Source organism: Anolis sagrei, chromosome 11 (assembly GCF_037176765.1).
Source record: "Anolis sagrei isolate rAnoSag1 chromosome 11, rAnoSag1.mat, whole genome shotgun sequence".
Taxonomy (NCBI): Eukaryota; Metazoa; Chordata; class Lepidosauria; order Squamata; family Dactyloidae; genus Anolis; species Anolis sagrei.
This window is the reverse complement of record NC_090031.1, coordinates 24,245,029-24,267,982: the sequence shown is the minus strand read 5'-3', so window position 1 is coordinate 24,267,982 and position 22,954 is coordinate 24,245,029. Positions and strand designations below refer to the sequence as shown.

Genomic DNA, 22,954 nt, shown 5'->3' with positions numbered 1-22,954 from the left:
ATCTGATTATATCTATCTATCTGACTGCCTATCTGTCTGACTATTTGTCTGTCTATCTATCTATCTGATTATATATCTATCTGACTACTGATCTATTTATCTATCAATCTGACTATATATCTATCTGCCTAACTATCTATTTATTTATCTATCTGACTATCTATCTACCTAGCTATCTATCTATTTATCTAACTGACTATTTATTTATTTATTTGCATTATTTCTGCCATGCCCATATCAGCCAGAAGGCGACTCAGAGCGGCATACACAGTCGGCACAATTCGATGCCATAAAAATGCATACATTGATAAACAAAAGTAACCATTATAATGCATTTAAACATAAAGATAGGGCATAATAACAATTTTAAAAACAAAAAAACTATGTCCTCTCATTCAAGTCCTTATCCGTTCCATCGTCTTGGACCGTTACTGGGTCATTTTCCAATTCAAGTTTGTCTATTTATTCGGAGGTTCTAAATCTATCAATCTATCTGTCTATCTATCTATCTGACTATTTATTAATCTATCTGACTATCTATTAATCTATCTGACTATCTATTAATCTATCTGACTATCTATCTATCTATCTATCTATCTGACTGTCTATCTATCTGATTATATATCTGACTATCGACCTATTTATCGATCTATCAATCTGACTATATATCTAACTGCTTAGCTATCTGCCTATCTATCTATCTGACTATTTATCTGACTATCTAGCTATTTATCTATCTGACTGCCGATCTATCTATCCATCTATCCATCTATCTGACTGTCTATCTATCTATCTGATTATATATCTGACTATCAATCTATTTATCTATCTACTTGACTGTCTGTCTATCTATCCATCCATCCATCCAATCCATCCATCTATCCACCCATCCATCCATCTATCTATCTGACTATCTATCTATCTATCATCTATCTATCTATCTATCAGATAGACAGTCTGATAGATAGATAGATAGATAGATAGATAGATAGATAGACAGACAGTCAGATAGACAGTCAGATAGATAGACAGCCAGGGAGTGTGATAGCTAGAAACACATAGATAGATAAATAGATAGATAGTCATGTATAAAATTAGATAAATAGATAGATAGATAGATGTTCAGATAGATAAATAGATAGTCAGATAGATAGGCAGTCAGATAGATAGGCCAATAGATGATCTATATCAGATGATCTATATCTATATCAGATAGTCAGTCTATCTATCTGACTATCTATCTGACTGTCTATCTATCTATCATCTATTGGCCTATCTATCTATCTATTGGCCTATCTATCATCTATTGGCCTATCTATCTATCTATTGGCCTATCTATCTGACTGCCTATCTATCTATCTATCTATCTATCTATCTATCTGAACATCTATCTATCTATCTATCTATCTATCTATCTATCTATCTATCTATCTATCTATCTATCTATCTATCTATCTATCTATTTATCTATGTGTTTCTAGCTATCACACTCCCTGGCTGTCTATCTATCTGACTATTTATCTGACAATCTATCTATCTGTTTTTATGTCTGTCTACAGGCATGTAGCCGGGGGGGGGGGGCTCGGGGGGCTTCAGCCCCCCCCCCACCTCCGAAATCCTCTCACAACTGAAGTCCCAAAGACCTGGAGGGAGGGAGGAGGGAGGGCCCTGACCTGACTCCACGAAGAGCCTGCAGTACCGCCGGGGGCCTCCAGAGGGGGGGCGCGCGCAAGGAAGGAAGGCCAGAAGAGGCCTCACGCTCGCGCCCTTAGCGCGGAAGAACCGGAAGGGGCGGAGCCGGAAGCGCCAGGAAAGACCAGCGCCAGCCATGAACGCTCCTCCGGCCTTTGAGTCCTTCTTGCTCTTCGAAGGGGAGAAAAAGTGAGTTCCCTCCACCGGGATAATAGGGGCCTCCAGAGACCACCCAGGCCCACCCCCGCTGTGGCCAGGCAGGCGGGGCACCATCCAACCCGTCCCGACAGATGGCCGGGCTGTCTCTGTGGCAAAACTACCAGAGAAGCGGGCCTAAAGGCTGTACCTTGATAGAGATAATTATTTCATTCATATTTCATAGTAATATATATATATATATATATATATATATAGTATTATTATGATATCGATGTATTCTTATTTTATATTGTTATATTTTAATATTTTAAATTGTTATATTAATATTATATATATATTGTAAATTCTTATTTTATACTATATTTCTATAATTCTTATTTTATATTATAACATGCACATCTTTATTATTCTAAATTGCTATATTATATTATTTATTCTTATTTTATATTATTTTTATAATATAATCTATATACTTCTTTTATAGTATTACACCTATATCTTGTTTTATAGTATTATTTTATGTTACTATGTATTATTTTGTATTATATATAATATATATTATTTTAAATTGTTTTATTATTTATCATATTATAAATTATTTTATTTATTATATATAGTCATATTATTTTTATATTATAATATATATATATTTCATGATATTACCCCTATATCTAGTATTATAGTATTCTTTTATATTACTGTTTATTATTTTATTATATATAATATATTATTTTAAATTGTTATATTATTTATTATATTATATAGTCTAGTTTTATATTTTATGGTATTATATATGTTATTCTTTTTTATATTATTATATATGCATATTACAATATAAATATATATGTCTTGTTTTACATCATTACTATGTAATAATAGTTATTTTAAATTTTGTTATATTATTTATGATATATTTATATTTTATTTTATAGTATTATATATTGTTTCTATTTTATAGTATTTTGTAGTATTAGAATATATATATATTATTTTATATTATTTATTGTTACATATTATTTTATATTATTCTTACATATACTCATATTCTTATTTTTAATATATATTCTTTCTATTCTTATTTTATTATTATATTATGTATATATTGTATATTATCCTATATAATTATTACTCTAAACTATGTTATATTATTTATTAGATTGGATATTATTTTATTTTTCTTTTATACATATACCTTCTTTTTATTTCTATAATATAAATATATAATTCTTATTTTAAATTAGATTATTATTATTATTATTATAACTTTATTTGTACCCCGCTAGCATCTCCCAAGGGATTTGATGCGGCTTACGACAGGCCGGAGCCCAACACAATACAACAATACAATACATAGCAAATTAAAACAGTTAAAGCAGAAAACAATAACAGTAGCAGTACAACAGAACATTATTAAAAACTGAGCCGGCCAGAGTGAGGTACAGGGTTAAAAAGTGCTGAAGTGTCGGAGGGATATGGGATTAAAATATAAGTGCAGTGTGCGGTGAGGGTGATCTTGACTCTACTAAAGTGCTTCTGGGCTTTGGTAGTGGGGGTCCTAATCTGAGAAGGCACGTAGGAACAGCCAGGTTTTCAGGTTCTTTCTGAAAACCGCCAAGGTAGGGGCCTGTCTGAGATTTTTCGGGAGGGCATTCCAGAGGTGGGGGGCCACCACAGAGAAGGCCCTGTCCCGTGTCCCCACCAAACGCGCCTGCGACGCGGGCGGGATCACGAGCAGGGCCTCTCCTGATGACCGGAGTGAGCGTGTGGGTTCGTAGACTGTGATGCGGTCACGCAGGTAGGGTGGTCCCAAACCGTTCAGGGCTTTGTAGGTAAGCACCTGCACCTTAAATTGGGCTCGGAAAATAAACGGCAGCCAGTGGAGTTCCTTAAACAGGAGGGTTGACCTCTCTCTGTAATGGGCCCCCGTTAACATCCTGGCTGCTGCCCGTTGGACCAATTGGAATTTCCGAGCCGTTTTCAAGGGCAGCCCCACGTAGAGCGCATTGCAGTAGTCCAGTCTAGAGGTGACATATTATTTGTGGTTTTATCCTTACCCTTTCCTATTCTATTCTTACTGTACATTATATTATTTATTATATATTATGTTATTATTCTTTTATATCTTATGACCATCTTCCTCATGTTGAGGTGGGATCTCTTTTCCTGCCATTTGATCCCATTCCGCCATTGGATCCTTATTTCAAGAGAAAGCTATCTCCTTAAAGTGACCTCTCAAATATTGTCTTCATATTGATACTGAGCTGTCTATATATGTGCCTGAGGCTTTTCCTGGTTTATTTTCCTTCCAGGATTACCATCAACAAGGACACCAAAGTCCCCAATGCCTGCCTCTTCACCATTAACAAGGAAGACCATACGCTCGGGAACATCATTAAATCGTAAGTAAAGAGGGGTCATGATGATGAGGATAAGACACCTGCATTTTGCCATCAAGCCTTTGGAAGCTTCCACATTTCACTAAGGATGATGATGATGACAACGACGATGGCTCTTGCATTTTGCCATGAAAGCTTTGGAAGCTTCCCCATATCACAGAGAATTAAAATTTATTTATTTATCCTGTCAGAAGCGAGTTGAAGGTACAGTTATAATGTATTTAAAACCACAAATTTAATAACTTGGCATTGTATTAAATGTAGTAGGTGGTCTGTGATATGAGGTGAGAGGGAAACCAACTGTCAGATGGAACTTTGTTTGTAACCATACTGTATACTTTGAGAAATAAAGCCCTTCCAGTCAGTCTGTGAGGTAATTTCTTCTCTAGAAAACAACAGATCAGGACAAAATGTCCTTTGAACAGAAGCCGGCCACTTGGAGTGCCTCTGGTGTTTCCTTGCAGGCAGCTGCTGAAGGACCCGCAGGTGCTGTTTGCGGGCTACAAGGTCCCCCACCCGCTGGAGCACAAGATCATCATCCGGGTGCAGACCACCCCCGACTACAGCCCCCAAGAGGCCTTCACCAACGCCATCACCGACCTCATCAGCGAGCTCTCCCTCCTCGAGGAGCGCTTCCGCGTAAGGGCTGGATTGGGTGGCCTTTGGGGGGCCCTTCTAAGTCTATGATATTATATTTATCTATCTATATATGTATTGATACACACCATCCCCAGGGTACAAACATCCCATTTACAAAGGACTCTTAGTTTAAAAGGGCTGGACTGGATGGTCTTTGGGGGTCCCTTTCAAACCTATGATTTTATCTATCTATCTATCTATCTATCTATCTATCTATCTATCTATCTATCTATATACAGGCCACCCCCCAAGTGTCAAATATTTGACTTACAAACAACTCCTAATTAAGGAAGGTGCTGAGACAACAAGAAGGGAGAGGAATCTTATATAGTGTGTGTGTGTGTATATATATATATATATACACACACACAGTGGTGCAGCAGGCTAAACCGTTGAGCTGCTGAATTTCCTGACAAAAAGGTTGGTGGTTTGAATCTAAGGAGTGGGGTGAGCTCCTGCTGTTAGCCCCAGCTTCTGCCAACTTAGCAGTTCAAAAACATGCAAATGTAAGTAGATCAATAGGTACCGCTTCAGTGGGAAGGTAATGGCACTCCATGCAGTAATGCCAGTGGCCACATGACCTTGGAGGTGTCTATGGACAATGCTGGCTCTTCAGCTTAGAAATGAAGATGAGCACCTCCCCACAGAGTTGGACACGACTAGACTTAATGTCAAGGGGACATCTTTACCTTTAACTAAATGTTAATAGTATTATAATATATATTACTATATGTATTACACACACACACACAGGAGTCTCTGAGTTACAAACATCCCCCTTACAAATGACTCCTAGTTAAGAAAGGGGTTGGACTGGATGGCTTTTGGAGGTCCCTTCCAATTTTGTTATTATTTTGTATCAAAAGCATTGCATAAATTAGTATAAAACTGATATAAATAGAAGGAGCACAAGCGGCTAAATATCTTCTGACCAAAAATGGGCAATAGCAACAGCATTGTCTGTAGCCTCCAACAATTCTACCTCCGTACATGAGGCAGGGCATAGTGGACAAGCATACAGATGCAGAGTTGTCTGTTCTGCTCCACAGTCCTTCCAAATTTATGATGCTATATCTATCTCATACACACAAACATACATATGGGCTGGAGTTACACTTGAAAAGTATCCCTGTTCTGATTAAATATATTTAATTGTGCAGCCTTACTTATAATACAATTGTAATATAATATTCTATACTCTGTTTCCCCAAAAAGAAGACATACCTATAAAATAAGCTGTTGCAGGATTTCTAAGCATTTGCGCAATATAAGCCATACCCCAGAAATAAGAGGCAGTGATAGGTGTGGTTATGCAGCGCACAAGGTTGGCTCCCCCTATCAGGTCTGTGCATGCTGCAAGCTGAGTTACAGAGGAAGACTTAGACGGTGAAAGTAAGTCTCCTCAGTGAAGTGAGGAGCAGGATACCCTGCTTTAGTAAATTGGCAGCCGCAGCTTTACTTCTTCCCCCTGAGGACACACAATACCTGAAACAAAGCGTCCTGCTCCTCACTTCACTGAGAAGAATATTACTGTCACTTTCTAAGCAGGTTTGTGGTGGGGGAGAAAGGCCCACAGTGCTGAGTAAAACAGCAGCCACAGATTTACTTCTTCCCCCTGAAGACACACCATACCTAAAGCGCAATAGTGTGTCCTCAGGGGGTGTGTCCTCAGGGGGAAGAAGTAAAGCTGTAGCTGCTGATTTACTCATCACTGTGGGTCTCTCCCACAGCGCCAACCAGCTTAGAAAGTGAAAGTAAAGGTCTCAGTGAAGTGAGGAGCAGGACGCTTTGCTTTAGGTATGGTGTGTCTTCAGGGGGAAGAAGTAAATCTGTGGCTGCTGTTTTACTCAGCACTGTGGGCCTCTCTCCCCCAGCACCAACCTGCTTAGAAAGTGACAGTAATATTCTTCTCAGTGAAGTGAGGAGCAGGATGCTTTGTTTCAGGTATTGTGTGTCCTCAGGGGGAAGAAGTAAAGCTGCGGCTGCCAATTTACTCAGCACTATGGGTCTCTCTCCCCCAGCACCAACCAGTTTAGAAAGTGAGTCTTTTCAGTGAAGTGAGGAGCAGGATGCTCTGCTTTAGGTATGGTGTCCTCAGGGGGAAGAAGTAAAGCTGTGGTTGTTATTTTACTCAGCACTTTGGGTCTCTCTCCCCCAGCACCAACCAGCTTAGAAAGTGAAAGTAAGGAGCAGGACGCTCTGCTTTAGGTATGGTGTGCCCTCAGGGGGAAGAAGTAAAGCTGTGGGTGCCATTTAATCAGCACTATGGGTCTCTCCCAGCACCAACCAGTTTAGAAAGTGAGTCTTTTCAGTGAAGTGAGGAGCAGGATGCTCTGTTTTAGGTATGGTGTCCAAGTAAAGCTTTGGCTGTTGTTTTACTCAGCACTTTGGGTCTCTCTCCCCAGCACCAACCAGCTTGTAAAGTGAAAGAAAGGAGAAGGACACTTTGCTTTAGGTATGGTGTGTCCTCAGGAGGAAGAAGTAAAGCTGTGGCTACCATTTACTCAGCACTGTGGGTCTCTCTCCCCCAGCATCAACCAGATTAGAAAGTAGAAGTCTCCTCGGTGCAGTGAGGAGCAGGATGCTCTGCTTTAGGTATGGTGTGTCCTCTGGGGAAAGAAGTAAAGCTGTGGCTGCCGTTTTACTCAGCACTGTACGTCTCCCCCAGCACTGACTAGTAACAGCCCGTAGGTCTCTCTGACCCCACACAAACACCAAGGGATAGATGGGGGAAAAGCTTCAGCAAGCAGTCTGCTACTGACCCCAGAAAGATTGTCCCATAAATGCAGATTGTTGTACCATACTTCATAAAAACAAGACATCCCCTGAATATAAACTGTAGTGTCTTCTAGAGGAAAAATAAATACAAGACAATGTCTTATTTTGGGGAAAACACAGTAGCAGAATGTCCTTTCCGGAAAGACGAAGTTTTGTCATAGAATCATAGAATCAAAGAGTTAGAAGAGACCTCATGGGCCATCCAGTCCAACCCCATTCTGCCAAGAAGCAGGAATATTGCATTCAAATCACCCCTGACAGATGGCCATCCAGCCTCTGTTTAAAAGCTTCCAAAGAAGGAGCCTCCACCACACTCCGGAGCAGAGAGTTCCACTTAATAAACTTTTCCCATGTTTTTACGATAGAACCAATAAGGAAACATTTATAACCCAGAAACTGTGTTTTATCAAATTGAACCACCAAAAGAAAGTCACTCTTCTCTTGTTTTTTCCTTTCAGGTCGCCATCAAAGACAAACAAGAAGGAATTGAATAGCAGAATGCGCTTGGAAACGGACCATTTTGTGTTTTTTCCCCCAGTAGCCGACTATATCAAAGGCCCAGAATGCATCCGATGTTTTCACCAGAGCTTGTATGTTAACTAATAAATTATACTTTTGTTTTTTAATCCCGTTCAGAAACACAATTCTTGGAAATTCAGGCTCTGAAAACAGTACAGAATTTATTACATCTCTGGACAACGCAGCTGCTCATTCAGTAATCAGTATGCCTAAGAAATACCGTATTTGCTCGAGTCTAAAACGCCATCAAATCTAATGCGCACTTCCGTTTTCAAAGCCTGGAAACAAAACAAAACAAAAGCATTTGCTGGCGAATGTAATGTGCAGTGGAAAAAAGTGTGCCTTCTTTGTCATTTGGCCCCAAAAGGTGTGCTGTGTATGTAGACTTCATCAATTATAGCCATGAAATTACAGATGAGGTCCTTCAAATAGAAGCAGCTTCCCCTTTGGCTTTGGCTCAGCATTGAGATGACGGTATGATGCAAATCTAATGCGCACCCTAATTTTGGCAAGGCAATTTTAGCCCCAAAAGGTGAGCATTAGATTAGTTTCGATCAACACATTCTCATTCCTAGCCCGTTGTCTTTGCTACAACTGTCTCTCCCGAATCAAGGAAAAGTGCCCCGTCCAGATTCCGGAATCGGTTTCGCCATTACCTCGTATCAAGATTTATTAAATACCGTCCTTCTATAAAACAAATACACTTAATACAACAGATAAAGCAAAAGTCACAGTTAAGAGATGTGGGCTCCGATACCTATTGGCGGACTCCCTTTGCATTGATAACACGTGACATTTCAACCCTCCCCCTCCACCCCCGACCCCCCGGTTAATTCTCAGAGAACGGTCACAAAGACTGCAAATACTACTGAAACGCGGATGGAAAATAAATGAGGGTGGGGACCCCCCACTAGGCCTTCTTCCATATTGCGGCGATGTTGACATCGGTCAAGGCGACCAGGTACGTGAAGGTGGGGTCTGTGACCACGTTGTTCACCAGGACGTCGGTCAGCAGCTCCCCGTTGGCCTTCAGCTCCGGCCACTTCAGGACCTGCAGGGGAAAGAGAACAGAATATTGTCATCATACAACAAAAATTACATTCCACATTATATAGTGTTATCTCACTTATCGCGGGTGTTACATTATAGGACCATCCACAAAAAGTAAAAATCCGCGAAGTAGGGATGCGTTGGGAAGCCCCCCTCCCCCCCCCCCGCTCCAATAATGGCCCGAAAGAAAACGAATCTTTCGGGACCCGAAACAGAAAACAAATATCTGCCCTCCCAATTTTGGGAGGCTCCGTAGAAATGGATCGGGGACCCTACCAAAAGCCAGGACACAAAAAGAATCAAGGTTTACCCTGAATGCACAATAAATAATAATAATAATAATAATAATAATAATAATAAGGTTTACCCTGAATGCACATGACTATAATAATAATAATAATAATAATAAATAATAATAACTTTATTTATATACTGCTCCATCTCCCTGATAATTATTATCAATAATAATAATTATTATTGATAATAGAGCAGTTCCCAGGTAACATCACAAAAACATACAAAGAAAAAACAACATAATCATAAGATTAACAAAACAAAATATAAGCATAAAAATTGTCGCCATAACACAAAAATATTAAAAGTAATCTTGCCTGTTCAAGGCAATTTAAAAAATTTAAAAGGCTGGGCCAAGATTTGTGCAAGCCCAAAAATTCTAGGGGGCCCGGGAATTAAGTGCAATGCTATGGCAGGCAACAACAATATTAGGTACGGGTCTGTGGCTGTTCATTCCAGGGCCATTTAGAGGAAAGACTCTGGGTAATTGGTAGGAAGAATAAGGCCGTATTCGACAATGTGTAGGGCTGAGTTAGAACTGGTCATTTTCAAAGGCTTATTGAAACCACCAGGTCTTCAAGCTCTTACGAAAGGAGGGGAGGGATGTGGCCTTGGAAGGGCATTTCAGAGGTGGGGGGCCACCACCGAGAAGGCCCTCTCTCTCATCCCCAACTGCGCTTGAGATGGTAGTGGGACCAACAGGAGGGCCTACCCGGAAGATCTTAGAGCTCGTGCCGGTTCATAGAAGGAGATGCAATCGCGGAGATAGGCAGGGCCCGAACCTAGTCTCTACTGAAGATTTATCACCAATCCTTGTTTCCACAACAAGCCACGTTTTTCAAAATCCAATTACACTATGTAACAAAATTTGCATTTTTTTCTGTTTCCTGGTTTGAAAATGTTATACCTGTTTTAATAGTACAGTCCTTACTTTGAAAGTAGTTGTTCTACTCTGGAAACTTTGTTGTTTTTGTGGATGCCATAAACCAGGTTGAATTGGTTGAGACTCGATGATGAGATATTCATTGAAAAGCTAGAGCAAAATGTCCCTCCTGCAGAAAGTTTCCCCATGTTTTTATGATACAACCAATTAGGAAATGACATGTCTAACCCAGGAAGAAAAATCATAGTGTGACATAGCGTAATGGTTCCTGCGACCTAATTGCCTGGCCATGGACAACTGTGAAGGAGGGACTGCAACAAGACGAGAGCGTCTTTACCTGCGAAGGCCCTATTCTCGTGGCGGTACAGTCTTCCTTTGTGACGCTCAAAGCGGACAAGTGGTTGCTGAGGTCGTACATCCAGACGCTTCCCTTCTCGTCGCCGCAGAACACATACTCTTCTGCTGCAGAAAGGGAGAAGAGGAAGGACACCACAACAACAACATGAAAGCAAACACGTTGGTGCCGGCCCTCCCTCCCTGTTCGTGCACATACTATGATCCCCTCCATGCAGTTTTGGCACACGAAATGCAATAATATTATCATCCCATTATTTAACAACAACATTAATGGGATACAACAGAGTAGGGGCACCTCAATTCTAGCCAATTATTAGTATTCCATTATCACACCAACTGTAGCATTATTATTATTATTATTATTATTATTATTATTATTATTATTATTATTGATAATAGTAATAATAGATTACAGCAGGGCAGGCCACACCTATTGTAGCCTTATTATTATTAATAATATTAATAGTAATAGTAATAGGTTAGAGCAGGGCAGGGCAGACCAATTGTAGCCCTATTATTATTATTATTATTATTATTATTATTATTATTAGAAACACAACAAGATGAGTCCACAGCAGATACTCTGCTGGCTGTTGTACTGGATCACACATCGGACCCTTCCCAAGTGTCTAGGACTGTGTGATGTATTGGCGAATAATGTGTGCAGATCCCAGTAAGGTGGCCTGCAGCTGGCAGATGGTAATTTTGTCAGCGCCGATTGTCTTTAAGTGCAGGCCAAGGTCTTTAGGCACTGCACCCAGTGTGCCTAAAGACCTTGGCCTGCACTTAAAGACAATCACCACTGGGACCACCTTGACTGGTTTGTGCCAGATTCTTTGCAGTTAAGATTTTTAAATCCTCATATTGTGTCAGCTTTTCCAGTTGTTTCTATGCAATCCTGCTGTCACCTGGGATTATGACATCAACAATCCATACTTTGTTCTCTAACACGATTGTGAGGTCAGGAGTATTATTATTATTATTATTATTATTATTATTGATAATAGTAGTAATAGGTTACAGCAGGGCAGGGCACACCTATTGTAGCCTTATTATTATTATTATTGTAATAATAGGCTACAGCAGGGCAGGGCACACTCATTGTATGGTCAGCCCTCCACATTAATAATAATACTGTCTTTCTTCCATTGCAAGGCACACCCTAATTTCAGTTCTGACACCACCAACAAAAACACACCACAGAATCATTTTGATATATGGAAACAATGTGCATTAGTATTAAAGAAATCTAAGACACGCCCGAGGAGGAGAGGGGCGACTCTGGATTGCGGGAGCCATAAGGGCCCATGGGTTGGTCCCGTCCGTCCTTGGTTGTGACTTACTTGGGCAGGTACTGAGGGTGAGGTAAGGCAGGTCGGTGGAGGACCACTCCAGTTCGGCCAGGATAACCGCCTGCACGGTCCTCCGCCCACCCTTCCCTTGCTTGAACGAGCGGCTCCAACTCCAGAGGTTGATGGAGCCTGTCTTCGAACTCTTGGTCACTGCGAGAGAGAAAAGAAAGAAAGAGACAGGCCGGGATGGTCAAGGGGCTTCAAGGCCGAAAGCAGGAAGTGCCACGTTAGGCCGATCAGATAGTTGACCAGAGTATAGTAAACACACCAACACACACATACAGGTTTTTACTCTCCATTTCCACTCATCTCTTTGGGTCAGCCCAATAAAACCAAAACAACAAAGCAAACATCACAAATAAATAAATAAAAAGGAAGAATGCAATAAAACAATACAGAATAATACAATGCAGAATCAATCCCAAAGGGTGGGCCACATGTGCGAGATAAAATGATAACATTCAGGATGAGATAGGGATGAAAGAAAATTATTTGTATGGGAGAAGCTCATCAGAGACGGCGTAGTGGAGACAGGCCTTCAACAGGCAGAGGGAATTGCAATATGGGGACAAACACAACCTCTGAGGATGCTTGCCATAGATGCAGACGAAAAGTCAGGAGAGAATGCCACTAGAACATGGCCATATAGCCCAAAAAAACCTACAACCCAGTGATTCCGGCCATGAAAGCCTTCAACAATACATTGAACATTATAGTTGACACACACACACACACACAAACCCTCATGGAACATGCACACACACACAAACCAAACCTTTCCCCCTTTCCTTTATTCCTCCCAGCTCTACTCTTCAATTCGGTGCTTCTCTGTTCCAAAGCAATCCTGTTTTCCATAACAATTCTGTGCTTCACCCTCCCACGGCTTCCAAGTATGAGGGTTCTTTGTTCCAACTGTGTTGCTATGGATTGGACTTCACTGGAAAGAAGAGTTTCATCTATGCTGATGATCGTGCCATCACTGCTCAAGCAGGTAGCTTTGAGATGGTTGAACAGAAACTCTCCGAAGCTCTAGGTGCTCTTACTGCCTTTGACAGGGAAAACCAGCTGATTCCTAATCCATCTAAAACACAGATGTGTGCTTTTTATCTTAAGAACAGACAAGCATCCCGAGCTCTGAGGATTACCTGGGAAGGAATCCCATTGGAGCATTGCAGCGCACCCAAATACCTGGGAGTCACTCTGGACCGTGCTCTGACTTACAAGAAGCACGGCCTGAATATCAAGCAAAAAGTGGGCACTAGAAACAATATACGAAAGCTGATTGGCACAACCTGGGGTCACAACCAGATACAGTGAAGACATTTGCCCTTGCGCTATGCTACTATGCTGCTGAGTACGCATGCCCAGTGTGGAATACATCTCACCACATAAAAACAGTGGATGTGGCTCATGCCGCATTATCACGGGGTGTCTGCGCACTTCACCACTGGAGAAATTACAGTGTTTAGCTGGTATTGCACCACCCGACCTCCGCCAGGAAGTAGCAACCAATAGTGAAAGGACCAAGGCAGAGACATCTCCGGCCCACCCCCTGTTTGGGTATCAGCCAGCACGTCAATGACTTAAATCAAGAAATAGTTTTCTAAGATCTACAGAGACACTCATGGGAAAACCTCAGCAAGCAAGAGCAAAAGTGGCAGGCTCAATCCATGGCTGATACCCAATGAGAGACTCCCCCCCCCCCCCCCAGGCACACAGAAAACTGGGCGACTTGGAAGGTGCTGAACAGACTACGCTCTGGCACCACGAGATGCAGAGCCAACCTTAAGAAATGGAGCTACAAAGTTGAATCCACAACATGCGAGTGTGGAGAAGAGCAAACCACTGACCACCTACTGCAATGCAACCTGAGCCCTGCCACATGCACAATGGAGGACCTTCTTGCAGCAACACCAGAGGCACTCCAAGTGGCCAGCTATTGGTCAAAGGACATTTAATAGAATACCAAGTCTGCAAACTTTGCGTTTTGTTTGTTTATTTTTAATGCAATACAACTGTTTTGATTCGCTCCTGACACAATAAATAAATACTGGAAAGAAATACGCCAAGACACACAGCTGCTAAAGTTACCATGCATCTTTATTTGGAATACAAGAACTAACCGATGTATATAGGGCCTAAACAACATCATCATGATAAATCACTCAATGGCTATGGTGCATTTCCTACATACCAGAACCCACCTCTTCCTAACTCAGGGCAATTGAGTTTTATGGCTGGTTCATATGTCCTAGGCCATATGTGCTGTTGCACGCTGGGCCTGTGCATAAGACTGTAGACAGGACATAAATTCTGTGTGCCCAACAGGACGCCGGGGCTGCTTCAGATTAAAGGCCCTTGGATTTCCTTAAAACAAAGTCTTTAGATTGCTTAAAGGTTCAACAAAGTTCTTTATTAATGAAAACAAACAGGTATTTCAAGGCTTTCTTAACAGTCTATTGGCTCTTTCAATCTTGTCCACAGGGAACAGGCACTATCTTCATAACTGTAACTAATGGGGAAATCCTTAATTTCTAATCTGGGCAGTCTGTACTTGCCTCTGTTGGCGTGGAGCCCCTGCACCTGGTACCAACTGCGTCTGGCTTCCGCAAGCGACCCTTACCAAGCAGAGCTTTGTAGACTTCCAGGGGAAAAGAAGGAGTTCAGGTTTCAGTGATGGCTGGCTGAAGTCCTTCAGCAAAGGAGCTGTAAGGCTGTATGATCCTCGGCCAAGCTGTGGGCTGTATATCTCCTCAGCCAAGCCGTAGAAGACGAAGCTTTCTACAGGAGCTCTTGGAATTATGTCCTGCATGAAAGCTTCTCTGTGAGGACTGAACTCAAAAAGGCTCCTATTCCCTCCAAAAACCCAAAGGGGGTGGGACCAGGGAACCTAACTATAATTGACAGGTGGCTTGCCCTATGATTGCAGCCAAAAGAAGCCACCTATCTGCAGAGTCCCTGAAACTTAGGACTATAACAAACATTAAATGCAAAGCAAACAAAATTGGAGCTCCTGGTACAGCTGTACCTGCACACCATATGTTCTACTTCAGGGGTGTTAGTTGGATGGCATGAGTGAGGGATCATGACACCAGGTCATTTTGATGTTTCTTCACACAACTGAACACTCAGAATCATAGAGTTGGAAGAGACCTCATGGGCCACTCACTCCAACGTCAATCAATCAAGGAGTCATCTGCATACCCACGTCATCCTCCTCCTGTTTCCTACCCAGATTGGACCTTTAAACCTACCAAGAATCCCTGCTATGGGGAACCCTTTCCCCCTTCACTTCTCCCTCCCAGCTCTATTCCTCTCTATTCCAAAACAATCCTGTTTTCCAAAACATTTCTCCTGTGCTTCCACCTTCCATCTCTTCCAGGTCATTCTGACCTCTCTTCACCTTTCACACACTCTGCAATGCTATCTTTTCCCAATTCCTTCAGTCTTTTCACTCCCTCTCCCTCTTTAAACCATTCTCGAAACTTTCTTCTTGTAAAATCCTTGTCTTCGGCACCACAGATATTGCAATTAGCCCTGTTATGAATGAGGCAGAGAGTTCCACTGTTGAACCACTCTTACATTTCTTGAGGCTTGGTGCCCCCAAAATTCCCTAGTATGTAGAAACGAGAAGATTTAAAAGTACAATAGTTTAATATTGTTGGGTATTGGTGCAACTGTGGAGCAGAACTCCGCATCTGTATGCCTGTCCTCAATGTCCTGCCTCATGTACAGAGGAAGAATTGCTTGAGACTACAGACAATTAAAGTCGCTGTTGCCCATTTTTGGTCAAAAGATATTTAGCACCTTGTGTGCTTTCCATTTATATCAGTTGTATACTAATTTATGCAATGCTTTTGGTACCAATTAAATAATAAATATATATAATTTAAAATGTAATGTTACTTTGTGGGATTAATATAACTCAAAAACCACTGGGCGTATTGACACCAAATTTGGACACAAGACACCTACCAGACCAACGAGTGACTATCACTCATAAAAACACTGAAAAATACAGCGGAAGGGACTTAAAAAGCCAAAAAAGCAAAAAGACACTACAGCGCATGCGTAAAACGACTCCTGCTGGCAAACAAAACAATAGCATATCCACATTCTTTTCTGGACTACAGCTCCCAGCATCCCCAAGACCAGGCCCTTTAGGAGAGGAGGAGGATCCAAATGCATTGCTTCCAAGCGGCAAGCTTTCATCTCCTTGGATTTCTTTGAGAGCATCCCAATCCCTGCATATTTCCAATTCCCAATTCCCGGATTGCAACTCCCAGCAATCCTCTCGATAGATAATGTAGATAGATTAGATATAAGTAGGTAGGTAGGTAAATCAGGAGGACTGCTGGGAGTTGCAATAATATAATAATAACAACATAATATAATGTGTCAGGCTGAAAAACGTGGCTTATATTCGAGTATATACGGTACTTAATAACATAATAAGAACAACGTAATATAATTTAATGTGCCAAAGACAATTTTCCTCTTCGTGGAGTCTGTGAAAGAGGCACATAATGGGTTTACTTCTGCGCATGTGCAGCTGTTCAGAACCTTCTAGAATCTTGAAATAGGAACATTTTGGGGGACCCCCCGCCCACTTCCCCAATACTATAAATGCCCAAGGCGGGAGCCTCGGCTTAGTTCCTTTTTCCGTTGCATCAGCAGCCTTTAGGACCTCTCTAGCCTTCGTGTCTACGTCCTTTTTAAAGAAATGCAGCTCCGGTGAGGGGAACGTGCTAGATACAGATGGGCACTCTTTGTGTTTGAAAAGGGAGCTATCACTAGACTCCATCTCTCTGAAGCAAAGCATTGTTCCTTTTCCAGATATTTCTTAATTTCAAAAAGGGGTGGTGGCCTCTGCCCCATATTATACTTAAGAGACGTTAATTACTTTATTAAGCCCCCCAAGTTTCGCATGGTTACCCTGTCATCCATCCTTCCGCTGCTAGGACCAGGAACATGGTTTGCAACAATTGATCTCAGAGATACATACTTTCACTTTTCAATCAGAATAGATCATCGCAGCTTTCTCAGTTTTTCCTTAGGCAACCAGTTGTATTCTTTTAATGTGTTCCCTTTTGGCCTTGCAAAAACGCCTCGAGTCTTTACAAAATACATAGTGGTAGTGGCCGCATACCTGAGACAGAGGGGAATCATAATTTTTCCATGTTTAGACGATTGGTTGCTCACTTCGGAATCAAAGTCTTGCCTTCAATCTGACGTTGCCTTCACAATGTCTCTCCTACAGTCTCGGCCTTATGGTCAACTTTGAAAAATCAAACTTGATCCCTTCGCGGCATGTTCAATTCATTGGTGCCACCATAGATTCCATTGATGAGAAAGCCTTCCTGCCAGAAGACAGTTTCCATGCCATCAAATCTGCCATAGCCAACATATGCACTTGAGAAAGAGCCTCTGCATGGGCCATTCAAGGCTCAGAATGCACCCGCTACAACACTGGTTCCTTCCAGTGTTCAAACCTCAATATGACAGTCAGAACATCCAGCTGTACCCTCCACAGGTCCTATCCTCCCTTCGATGGTGGACACAAAGAAGGCACTTTTTTGCGGGCATGAACTTCAGGCAAACTTGTCCGTCCTGTTGGCTCACGACGGATGCATCCATGCAAGGTTGGGGGGGTGCATCTCCAGGACCTAACAATACACGGTGGCCCCAGAGAGAGGCACGCCACCACATCAATTATCTTGAACTGATAGCTGTGCAGAAAGCCCTGTGCGCATTCGAGCCCCAGATCACCGAGCATACTGTCCAACTGCTTACAGACAACATGACGGTGAAATTCTACATCAACAAACAGGGCGGGATGCACTCCTCCAGCCTTCTCCGTCCGTCAGCGGCGATCTGAGAATGGTGTATCCCACGAAAGATCCATCTCATTGCGGTACATCTACCAGAAGACAAGTCCCTTGCTGATGCTCTCAGCCGTGTGCAGATGTCGAGCCATGAGTGGCAACTTCACCAAGCTGAGTTCAACCTTCTAACTCGCCACGGGTCAACCAACATCACCAGCAAACAAACAATGCGACATGTTCTATGCCAGACTTCACCCCAGAACAGTACCGAGATGCATGCTGGACGCTTTCACGGTCCCCAGGTCTGCTATATGCCTTTCCTCCAATCCCTCTAATTCCCAGGGTACTGGCCAAGATGACTGCAGACGGAGCAGACTCCATACTGGTCACCCCATGGTGACCCTGTCAGCATTGGTTTGCCCCTCTCCTCATGTGTCGGACGGCAAGTACTTTCAGCTATGGTCCAGACCCGACCTCCTATCCATCCAGGAAGGCCGGGTACACCATCCAGACCTAGCCTCTCTGCGCCTCACAACATGGAGAATACGGCCCAAGCACCATTCTCGGAGGCAATACAGCAAATTATCGGTGCGGCCCAGAAAGCTATGACCAAAAAGGTCTACAGCTACAAATGGTCTCGCTTCCTGGAATTTGTCAAACCATTAGCTGTTGACCCACTCACGGCCCCAACAGCGGTTATTTTAGACTTCCTGGTGCACTTATCTAATAGAGGCCTGTTTCTGTCGTCGATCAAGTGTTATCTGGTGGCCATCTCATAGCACAGGAGACATGATGGAAGGACATCATGCTTCCATGACCCCACTGTATGGCTGTTCCTCAAAGATTATTCCAATTTGCACCCACCCGTCATGCCTCCCCCTCCAGCGTGAAGCTTGGAACTGGTCCTATTGCAGCTGTCCAAGCCACCATTCAAACCCATGGCCACCTGTGAGATCTCACACCTCTCATGGAAAATGGCGTTCCTTGTGGCCATTACATTAGTACCCTAAGGGTAAATGTGCCATATCTCCGTTTATACAAGGAAAAGGTGGTCCTTTGTCCGGACATTGCGTTCCTGCCAAAAGTAGCCTCCCAATTTCATTTATCACAGAACATCTCATTACCAGCATTTTTTCAAAACCCTTCTTCCCCATTGGAAGTCACCTTACACTCGCTTGACGTCAGTCATGCTTTAGCATTCTACACCAACAGGACAGCCCCACACAGAAAGTCAGTGAGGCTTTTCCTAAAGTATCGCAAGGACTCCCTAGGCCTAGCTGTATCATCGCAGCGGCTTGTCTCATGGATCGCCTCAACGATCAGACTGGCATATCAGCTTGCGAAGAAAGAACCCCCGCGGCAGGTCTCTGCACATTCCAAGCCTTTGCAAGCCTTCCTGAGAGGCATCCCTATTGATGACATCTGCAGGGCGGCGACCTGGTCCACTCCATCGATGTTCACTGCTCACTACAAACTGGATGCCCTGGCACGGAAGGATGCAGCTTTTGGCCGAGCGGTGCTGTTTTCCTGCGGCGCATGACCCCGCCTCCAAAGGTTAATAGCTTGCTAATCACCCATTATGTGCGTCTTTCAGACTCCATGAAGAGGAAATGCAAGTTGCTTACCTGTAACTGTGTTTCCTCGAGTGGTAGTCTGTGAAATTCGCACATCCTCGCTCATCCTCCCCGCAATGGTCATGCTTTTTCTACAGCTGCTGATGGCGGCTGTGGAAGTAAGCTGAGGCTCCCGCCTTGGGCATGTATAGTATTGGGGAGAGTGGGCGGGGCGTCCACCAAAATGTTTCTATTTCAAGATTCTAGAAGGTTCCGAAGAGCTGCGCATGCGCAGAAGTAAACCTATTATGTGCGGATTTCACAGACTAACACTCAAGGAAACACAGTTACAGGTAAGCAACTTGCATTTTTTGCAGTTTCATCTATTTTTTCCATGTTTTTGTTACAGAACTAATTAGGAAATGACATTTATAACCCAGGAACAAAAATCGGGTTACATAGTGTAATATAATAAATAATATAGAATAATATAATAATTATAATATAACAAAATAATATAATAAATATAATAATTAATAGAATAGAATAGAATAAAAATAAAATACAATAGAATAGAATAATATAGTAAATATAATTATAATATAATGTGCTGAGGGATGTTCCTCCTTCAAAGTTTGTGCAGTTTAATACACTTTCCCCATGTTTTTATGATACAGCCAATTAGGAAATGGCATTTATAAGCCCAGAACAAAAATTGTGTGACGTAGTGCTATTTTAGTCATCCTCTTCCTTTGTGCACCTCCCAGCATAGAGTCCATTTCCCTCATGGATTGCTTTGCCCAAACCCATACTTATTTGTACTATGGTTCCTCTATTCTTAGCTTTTACCCAAGACAAATAGGATCTGGAGCCCTGACCACCCTCTTACCCACAATATCTTCATTCAGGAAAGCCAGGCCATCCACTCGATGGGATGATGTCTCGTTCCCCGCATCGTTTGGGAATTGAAACTCCACTTCGAAAGGCCTGGAACGAGAAGCCCAGACATGAAAAGGTAAACAAATAGCCTATCTTTAGGCTAATCCACCAGCTGCAGCAAATCTTGCCAACCAAAAGGTTGACGATGCAATATCCGACACATGCCAAAACTTAAGAATCGAAACTCACCCAATAGTTTTTCGTTTGCATTTTGTAAACCCCAGAAGTCTCCCAAATTCAGTTTCATGTTCAGCAAAGCAAAGCCAAAAAGGAAGCAAAGCAAAGCCAAAAAGGCTGCCTGTCCTCTTTAAATGAATGACCTCTCGCCATGAGGAGAGGGGAAGCAGCAGGGAGGAAGTAGAGTTTGCTGGGAAATAGACAGAGAAAGCACAGGATTCTGGGAAATGTAGTTTGGGAAGGCGAGGAGCCCTATGGCGGAGAATTTCAAAGGCCCTGCCTTGAACTACGTTTCCCAGAATTCTGCTCAGCATCAGGAATCCCCTATGATCCCCTGTTATTTTGTGTCATTGTGTAGAAAATTCATGGAGCTCGCTCTTGTCTGCTTTTATAGAACTCCGTGGATAAGTGGAACGTTGTGAAACTTCATGGGCTCACAGTGGTCAATGTGTCCTACCATTGTAGCAAGTTTCACTCCAATAGCTGTAAAAACATGGTGAAAATTTCAGAACTTGTAACAAAACCGGAAGACATTGTTTTTATAGATTTATATAGTTTTTTTTATGGCTGATGTTTTTTTTTAATGCATTTATGATGTGATTTAATTGCTTTTAACCGATTTATATATATGTGTGTGTGTGTGTGTGTGTGTATGTATATATATATATATATATATATACACACACACACACACACATATATATGTATGTGGCAATCTAATGCTGGTCTGTACGCCGCCCTGAGTCACCTTCGGGCTGAAATGGGTGGGACAGAAGTGACTTAAATAAATAATAAAACTTTCAAAAATTCATTATTATTTTGTTATTGGCGAGTTTTATGACAGAACCAATTAAGAACTGCCATTTATAACAAACTTTTGAAAGTTTTGTTGGGAGTTCTGAAATTTTCACCACCAGAACTTTAGCCACACTTTAGAAGCAAAGCACCAGCACCCTCTAGTTTTGAAAGAACTTAAGAACCATTTAGATTCTAAATGGTTCAGGGGTCCTCAAACTAAGGCCAAGGGGCCAGATACGGCCCTCCAAGGTCATTTACCCGGCCCTCGCTCAGACTCAACCTAAGTCTGAAACGGCTTGAAAGCACACAACAACAACAACAGTCCTATCTCATCAGCCAAAAGCAGGCCTACTTTCCCATTGAAATATAAAGTTCATATTTGTCAAAATTGTTCTTCATTTTAATTATTGTATTATTTTTAAGTGTTGTTTTGCACTATAAATAAGATATGTGCAGCGTGCATAGGAATTCATTCATATTTTTTTCAAATTATAATATGGCCCTCCAACAGTTTGAGGGACTGTAACCTGGCCCTCTGTTTAAAAGGTTTGAGGACCCCTTATTTAGAACCATGGACTGGCTATGCCTAGTACCTATTACCTAGTACCTATGGATTGGCCATGCTTAGTACCTTATACGTAGTACCACTGTGCCACCGGGAACCCCCAGTGGCGCAGTGGGTTAAAGTGCTGAGCCGCTGAGCTTGTTGACCAAAAGGTCGCAGGTTTGATTCTGGGGAGCAGCGTGAGCTTCCGCTGTCAGCCCCAGCTTCTGCCAACCTAGTTGTTCGAAAACATGCAAATGTGAGTAGATCAATAGGTACCGCTCCAGCGGGAAGATAACGGTGCTCCATGTAGTCATGCCGCCGGCCACATGACCTATGGACAATGCCACCTCTTTGACTTAGAAATGGAGATGAGCACCGCACCCCAGAGTGGACTTAATGTCAGGGGAAAACCTTTACCTTTTAGTACCTATTGATCTACTCACATATTGAATGTTTTCGAACTGCTAGGTTGGCAGAAGCTGGGCCTAACAGCGGGAGCTCATGCTGCTCCCTGGATTTGAACCTGCAACCTTTTGGTCAGCAAGTTCAGCAGTTCAGTGGTTTAACCCAGTGTGCCACTGAGGGCTCCAACAGGACCTAGTTATGATAAAACCCAGTACTGGGGTTTGTGTATCTACTTCTTGCTCTGAAAGTGCCTGAGATACATTGAAGAACCTTTGTCAGGTATTTGGGACACTCCTGGGGGGGGCTTTGGTTGATACCAGGGAGCAGGGTGAGGGGCGAGGGCCTTACTCACCTGTTCTTGGGCTGCTTGTCTTCCAGGCGGATATCCCAGGCAAAACAGCCCTGTTCACAGCCAGCCACCAAGTACCGGTCGGGGCAGGAGGGCACCAGCGCGATGCGCAGTGGCGTGGACACTGTCTCCAACACCAGCAGCTGCCTGACAAACAAGGGAAACACACAATGTCAGGAAGCCTGATGCAGCCGCATGAATCCCCACGCTGGAATCCTCTTTTCTTCCAGGAAAGGGTTCCC

The 22,954-nt window shown here is 42.5% G+C and overlaps 2 protein-coding genes across 4 annotated transcripts in view; one reads left to right on the top strand and one right to left on the bottom strand.

Moving 5' to 3' along the window:
* Positions 1-1,772: 1,772 nt before the first annotated feature.
* Positions 1,773-8,290, top strand: POLR2J (RNA polymerase II subunit J). Its single transcript, XM_067472035.1, has 4 exons — positions 1,773-1,881; positions 4,161-4,250; positions 4,712-4,886; positions 8,123-8,290. The coding sequence occupies exons 1-4, from the start codon at positions 1,829-1,831 to the stop codon at positions 8,156-8,158; spliced, it is 354 nt and encodes a 117-aa protein (XP_067328136.1). The 5' UTR covers positions 1,773-1,828; the 3' UTR covers positions 8,159-8,290.
* Positions 8,291-8,823: 533 nt separating this feature from the next.
* LRWD1 (leucine rich repeats and WD repeat domain containing 1) overlaps positions 8,824-22,954 on the bottom strand; it is a 42,496-nt gene continuing 28,365 nt past the window's right edge. Inside the window, exons 12-16 of one of the 3 annotated variants that reach the window (XM_067472031.1) lie at positions 22,716-22,859; positions 20,387-20,484; positions 12,111-12,269; positions 10,748-10,872; positions 8,824-9,234 (exon numbers count right to left, since the gene is read on the bottom strand). In XM_067472031.1, coding sequence (XP_067328132.1) covers positions 9,094-9,234; positions 10,748-10,872; positions 12,111-12,269; positions 20,387-20,484; positions 22,716-22,859 — 667 coding nt within the window. In that variant the 3' untranslated portion in view covers positions 8,824-9,093. Of the gene's footprint in view, positions 9,235-10,747; positions 10,873-12,110; positions 12,270-19,343; positions 19,428-20,386; positions 20,485-22,715; positions 22,860-22,954 lie in introns of those variants that run through there. The other 2 variants (XM_067472032.1, XM_067472033.1) reach the window with 2 other exon arrangements.

What these genes read in the sequence shown, in the direction of transcription:
- POLR2J (XM_067472035.1), top strand. Translation starts at nt 1,829, where the DNA reads ATGAACGCTCCTCCGGCCTTTGAGTCCTTCTTGCTCTTCGAAGGGGAG. An exon ending in CTCGGGAACATCATTAAATC is followed by an intron (nt 4,251 to 4,711) that starts GTAAGTAAAGAG and finishes GTTTCCTTGCAG; the next exon opens with GCAGCTGCTGAAGGACCCGC. An exon ending in TCCTCGAGGAGCGCTTCCGC is followed by an intron (nt 4,887 to 8,122) that starts GTAAGGGCTGGA and finishes TTTTCCTTTCAG; the next exon opens with GTCGCCATCAAAGACAAACA.